This window comes from Phalangium opilio, unplaced genomic scaffold (genome assembly GCF_054372755.1).
Source record: "Phalangium opilio isolate 3A_F unplaced genomic scaffold, DU_Popi_V2 ptg000209l_1, whole genome shotgun sequence".
In the NCBI taxonomy this organism is placed as follows: Eukaryota; Metazoa; Arthropoda; class Arachnida; order Opiliones; family Phalangiidae; genus Phalangium; species Phalangium opilio.
In genome coordinates this window covers 17,276,516-17,283,197 of record NW_028324217.1, presented here as the reverse complement: position 1 = coordinate 17,283,197, position 6,682 = coordinate 17,276,516, and the positions used below count along the sequence as shown (strand labels likewise).

General features: G+C 35.8%; 1 protein-coding gene across 1 annotated transcript; it reads right to left on the bottom strand.

The window, feature by feature from the left end:
- Window positions 1-1,678: 1,678 nt before the first annotated feature.
- Window positions 1,679-2,702, bottom strand: LOC149620938 (uncharacterized). The gene is made up of 4 exons (XM_089854827.1): window positions 2,677-2,702; window positions 2,386-2,609; window positions 2,201-2,331; window positions 1,679-2,134 (listed from the first exon to the last, which is right to left on the bottom strand). Exons 3-4 carry the CDS (start codon window positions 2,284-2,286, stop codon window positions 1,789-1,791), a joined length of 432 nt encoding a protein of 143 aa, XP_089710953.1. The 5' UTR covers window positions 2,287-2,331; window positions 2,386-2,609; window positions 2,677-2,702; the 3' UTR covers window positions 1,679-1,788.
- Between the last annotated feature and the right edge of the window lie 3,980 nt (window positions 2,703-6,682).

Below are 6,682 nucleotides of genomic sequence, written 5' to 3'. Positions count from 1 at the left end.
ATAACCAGAATCACGCACAAACGGAATGACGCATAACCAGAATAGCGCATAACCAGAATCACGCACAAACGGAATGACGCATAAACGGAATAGCGCATAAACGGATTAACGCCTAACCGGAATAACGCATAACCGGAATAGCGCATAACCAGAATTACGCACAAACGGAATAACGCATAAACGGAATAACGTATAACCGGAATAACGCATAGCCGGAATAACGCATAGCCGGAATAACGTATAACCGGAATAACGCATAACCGGAATAACGTATAACCGGATTAACGCCCAACCGGAATAACGTATAACAGGAATAAAGCATACACGGAATGGCGCATAAACATTTAGAGACGGTCCCCTATCATCATGGCTTTAGGAAGGTTCTGTTCGGATCTCGCCTGAGCTACGCTTTCAACGCTTCTAGCAGAAAAGGAAGAGTTTCTTGACGATCCACGGCTTGTTTCAACGAAGTGTACAATTGTTTTTATATCTATATACTTTTGATGATATTTACAGAGGCGTAGCCAGGGATTTTGATGCCCAGGGCGGTTGCGGCTGTTAAAGTGGTTAACCCCCAATTCACCCAATTTAAAACACCCAATTCGCATTTACCCAAGCCTCAATCAACCCAATTCCCAGTTCTCCTATTACAATTAACCCAATATTGCATACCCAAAAAGACTCAAATAGAGTAGAATTTGATGGTTTTATTTATTTATTTTTTCATTCCATAAGGGATACACTTACTTGAAGTGTATAACCGCTCCAAAGAGGAAGAGACGTCCTCCTTACCAAACCAAACCTAACCTTACATAACATAACAGTAACGTTTTGGAAAAGGCATATTATTTGAGAAGTCAATGAAGCTAAACATCAATATTTTGGAAAAGGCGTAACATTGTTAAATGATTAATAAAATGTTATTAACCTAACTTAACCAAACCAAACCTAACCTAACCTAACCTAACCTAACATAACATAACATAAAATAACAGTAATGTTTTGGAAAAGGCGAGATCCGAACAGAACCTTCCTAAAGCTATGTAGGGGACCGTCCCTAAATGTTTATGCGCCATTCCGTGTATGCTTTAATCCTGTTATACGTTATTCCGGTTGGGCGTTAATCCGGTTATACGTTATTCCGGTTATGCGTTAATCCGGTTATACGTTATTCCGGCTATGCGTTATTCCGTTTATGCGTTAATCCGGTTATACGTTATTCCGGCTATGCGTTATTCCGTTTATGCGTTAATTCGGTTATACGTTATTCCGTTTATGCGTTATTCCGTTTATGCGTTAATCCGGTTATACGTTATTCCGGTTATACGTTAATCCGGTTATACGTTATTCCGTTTATGCGTTATTCCGTTTATGCGTTATTCCGTTTATGCGTTAATCCGGTTATACGTTATTCCGATTATGCGCTATTCCGTTTATGCGCTATTCCGTTTATGCGTTATTCCGTTTATGCGTTAATCCGTTTATGCGCTATTCCGTTTATGCGCTATTCCGTTTGTGCGTAAATCTGGTTATGCGTTAATCCGGTTATACGTTATTCCGCTTACGCGTTAATCCGGTTATACGTTGTTCCGCCTATGCGTTATTCCGTTTATGCGTTATTCCGTTTATGCGTTATTCCGTTTATGCGTTAATCCTGTTATACGTTATTCCGTTTATGCGTTAATCCGGTTATACGTTATTCCGTTTATGCGTTAATCCGTTTATGCGCTATTCCGTTTATGCCTTATTCCCATTATGCCTTATTCCGGTTTTTATGCGTTATTCCGATTATACGTTATTCCGTGTGTGCGTTATTCCCCCTTTCCAAATTTCCACAAGAGCTCTAACATGACGTTTAATCCTCTCAGGGTCTTTTGCTCGGTCAGCAGGGTGTCTTGGATCAAAGGATTCCCATTTATCGATTTCTGTTGATTCGTTTAAGTTCTTGGAATATAGTTTTGGCCGATTTAAAGAAATTTCCTTCAATGGTTTTGGATCTATATTTCTTATTCTTGGAGCTTTCCAGCCGCAGATAGTAGAAGTACATGCTATCTCGATATCTCCAGGTGTCATTTCACCGTACCTTTCCAAAAACAGCAGTAAAGCACCAACATGAGAGCACCCGCCAGATTTGCTAAATGAAGTTGGTTCATTACAATTTCATTACATAAAATATTATAATTTATCTGTTTTAAAGTACCCAACTGCGCATTCGCATCCGCCACCGCATATGGTACAGTCTATTTGGTCTAGTACTACAAATACACGATAACTTTCCGATCTCATTGAGGGATAACAGCGAGACTTCACATAGAGAAGTTGATCACAGACCTTTGACAATAATAGTTAATTTAAAACTCTTAAAATAATATACTGTTTCCTTACTAGACTAGTTTCGATTCCATTTATAACATCATTAGCAACATGATGTGCTACAGCTCGATTGAAACCCTTATAATGTCTTTTGCTAGCATTATCAATGTTTGACTTCTGTTGAACCAGATAATTATAAACGTCAACTGATGTTATTTTTGGTAAAGCTGTGGGATCAGGATTTAATGTCCAATCTTGAATTTCATCTGGCTCAGGACCATCTTTACCGCATAAATCTGAAACAAAATCATTTATGAAGTAACACGTATCCAAGTATGTGGAGTCTAGACACGATGAGCTTACCTCTGAAATATTTATTACACCCACTATTCAACAATAGGTGGCCCTTCCTTTTCTTACTGCGATCAACAATGGGCGTTGACGAACACAAAGGTGCTTGGAAATTGTTTAAGATTGAGACCTGAACCTCACGGTCCTCACCGACCAAATTATCGCCAAGGCTTAAACTACATGCCTGCTCAACGTTCTGATTTTGACTTTTTTGGGAAAGGGTTTTTTCTATTGCCTCAATATAATCATGTTTTCGCCACTTACTCTTACAATTGATAGATAAATTGCTGCATAACACCTTTAATTTCTTAATATTTAGCTTGACTAGGGTGTTTCTATGCGTTTCTAACTCCATTTTCGTTGTTTTGGACCCAGCACTCAATCCGCGCATGCGCCAAATTTTACCTCGAAGTGGCTTATAATCCTGGTGATTCCCACTTTTGAGATGTTAATCGTGTTTAATCGTTGATTCAGGCGTGTGATTAATGACTATTATCAGAAGTTGATGCTATTATTTAAGATATTGCGGTTATAAAAAAGATAAAAAGAGTAACATTTATTAATCGTTCTTTACATGATTCCCGTGTAAACCCGAATGCCGTTTTTTCCCGTTTCCTACCGCGCTCCTCATATGTTTCGTTCTCGGTCGGTAGCTATCGCCATCTATGTTATGTTTGACTGGAACGTTTTGGCGGTTAATTCAATTGTGGGTTTATTTTAGCATTGCTAAAGGTAATTCATCGAGGGGATAATCACTAAAATTGGTAATCACTATAACCAGAAGGGAATAAGAGAGAAGGGAGACATTAGAGCCTGCTTTGGTAACGAGAGTCCGACCAACCTCAAGAAAACCGCGAAAACTTTGCGCAAGTACACAGCTTTTAACCAATTTACTGCAAATATAGTTCTTTAAGTTCTCCGTGGTATCAGGCGGCCTATTTGTCTGCTAGATTTTCATTCTCCAAGGGCTTAGGGCTGTCGATGTTTCGTTCTTGTGTAATTATAACCTCAAGCATGTACTTTATTGAAACTAATTTCTATTTTTTAATATTAATTCAGAATAATTAGTTTTCATCTATTTATTACCTTTAAATTATCTGATTTTGGTATGTTCTCAATTCCCATGTATCTAAATTAATTGCACAGCTTGATTTCGTTTATCAACATGAAATTCGGCCATTTTTATCTCCTTCAATGTAAAGTTGTAAACAAAACTACTTTTTATACGTCAACCGTGACGTCACCTTCTTATGTGACGTCACAGCTAAGACAGAAGTTAGATAGCCAATCAGTGAAGGGTAGTTGATTTGAGGTTAGTAAGACTGTTGTTACGAGTGTAAAGCATTATGGAAATATAAAGTGTCCCTTCTCTCTTATTCCCTTCTGCTATAACTAAACTTTCTCTTTCAAAAGGTTCTGGGCATAAGTCCATGTTAGAAATTTATAAGATGCGATAAGTGTGCATCGGCATAAGTCTATGTTGTAAACTCATCGAGGGGATTATCACTAAAACTATCTGTTCTTCGATTCACCAGAATAGTAGAATTACAGCATAAGTAAATTTATACGGTTATAATTTTATTACTGTTTGAAGTAGGGCATCGAGGGGCTATTAACTCTGATTTTATGCACGGTAAATCATTTAAGCATTGTAAAAGAAAGCGCTATTCACTCATTAGGGTAAGGTATAGAGGGGTTATCCACTCATTAGGGTAGGGTATAGAGGGCTATTCACTGGTACGATGTGGCTACTACTACGAGCCCTTGGGTCGTCTTGTTAAAAATATATATTGATACATTTTTGTTTTGGCTAGAGGTCGGGTTGTCCACAGCATTTTCTATTTTTTATTGCCTAGACTAGGTGTTGCTACCTTTCCTTCTGTGTTGCGTTTGATCCAACGATCATGAGTTAGGAGAATTTACGTAGATCATAAGTAACATAATAACAATGAGTATAACATTTCAAATATACCCAATGCTAAATGCTACCCTTTGGGAAGGTTTCTCCCAACGGGATTTACATGGAAACAGAATTCGAAAGTTCCAGGAAACTCTAAACCGTATTCTCCTTGGCGCCTTAAAAATGGTCGCTTCTACGACAGTGTTTGACAAAAAACATTGCTTTGGTGGAAATGATGTTGCACTCAGAAACAGACCCTTCTCCTTTAATGACATACTTTTTGTTGCGAAATGTCACTTATGGTTAATTTTGGGTTATTTCTGGCACATTCATGTAGGCAAAAAATAGTACTATAGATAAAATTGTTACAACTGTAGTTTAGGTAAAATTTTCCCGGCTCATGAATTTTGTACTAACAATATTTTCAATTAGATTAAGTGTAAAACCTGTTATCAAACGTAAATTCAAAATATTGCCCCATTTTTAAACAAAAAATTTATTGTATAAATATTTTGACACTGCCCCTTTATGGAACAAGAAAAAAATATTTTGTGTACAATAACTATTTTGACACTACATAAATATTTACAGTGTAATATAACTATTTTGGCACTACCCCTTTTTGAACATAAATATTTACAGTGTAATATAACTATTTTGACACTAACCCTTTAATGAACATAGTGTAATATAACAAAATTGTAAATCCACTTTTAAATATGTACACAAAGCGGCCTTGAAAAGCAAACATTTAACTAGAATTACTCTAATATTTCTAGTAAAATTAAAAGTACCTTACCTTAAAATTCTAGTTAAAAATAGGCCTCGCATTTTCTTAAGTATAAAATTCGAGAAAAATATATTGTTCATAAAAACACCTAATTAAACTTTGACCCAATAATTATTACGAAAAGAAAAATATATACTGTTGAAACAGATGCTTCTATCAAGTTCTTAAGAATTAAGAGGGAGAGGCAGGCCCGAGACTGGCGCCATGCTTTCACAGATACCCAAGAAAGTCCATCGATGATTGGCCGAAAATAACAAAAAAATCGAGCGTGCCCCTCTCGAATTCGATATGAATTAAGGTCACCTTTTCAATTTTGAAAACACAATCTCCAATTTTCTCCATCGATGTAATCAATATTCAATAAAGCTTAATACCTATCTGCGAGTTCTTGTTAAATTATGTTAGTTTGCTTTTAAGTTTAAACTAAAATCTGATTCAATTATTCCAGTTATCATGAAGGCTCAGAGTAAGTTAAAGCCAAATTAACACGCCACAATTAACAGAATTAAACTCAATTTAGGACGTTGTTTCAAGTCATCAAAGTATTCTAAGGGAGCGGTAGCTCCCTTAGATAAGGCCTGATGACGGCTTTAATGTATAGGAAGGTTTTTGGATTGGTTTTAACTTTTTTCGTATTAAGTTTATTGTTTCGAAATTTTTCTTCTGAACTAAAATCCGGGCCCTTAATATGTGGTAAAAATTTCAAGATGATCCACCTAATAGTTTATTTTATAAAGCATAAAGTTGCAAAGGGTGGTTTTCATTTCCCCAAAATTAATCACAGATTTTGGCGAAAAACTAGAGATCTCCGTAGAAATAACATGGGAAATTTTCCAAACTTACCCATTTTGTAACTACCCTTACAAAAATAACTATACGTTTGATAGATTTGAAAACGGTCTTAAATGAAAGCCCCATTTTTAAAGTGGGCGCCAATTTTTGTTTCAATAAGAAAAACAAAGTTTAAGTATTGTTTTTAATAGTTTTAAGTACCTGCTCCGAATTACGTGGTTTACCTTTAAACTGTGGAACATAAGACTTTTTTGCTTGGGTTAAGTAATAAAGAAAGTCATTCTAGGACTTACGTCGTTTTACTGCGGATAATCAAATTGGTAGTGCAATTAGCTAGCTTAATTGTCATTATAACTATTGCGCGTCCAACTAATTTAGTTGCGAAGTACAGATTAAACTTAATTAAACAAAATAAGCAATTAAAGATAATTAAACAAAATAAGCAATTAAAGATAATTAAACAAAATAAGCAATTAAAGATAATTAAACAAAATAAGCAATTAAAGATAATTAAACAAAATAAGCAATTAAAGACA

Excerpts from the sequence above, each read along its gene's own strand:
- LOC149620938 (XM_089854827.1), bottom strand. The coding sequence starts at position 2,286 with ATGAGATCGGAAAGTTATCGTGTATTTGTAGTACTAGACCAAATAGAC. Across the intron at positions 2,135-2,200 it reads GGATGCGAATGCGCAGTTGG|CAAATCTGGCGGGTGCTCTC; the intron begins GTACTTTAAAAC and ends AACTTCATTTAG.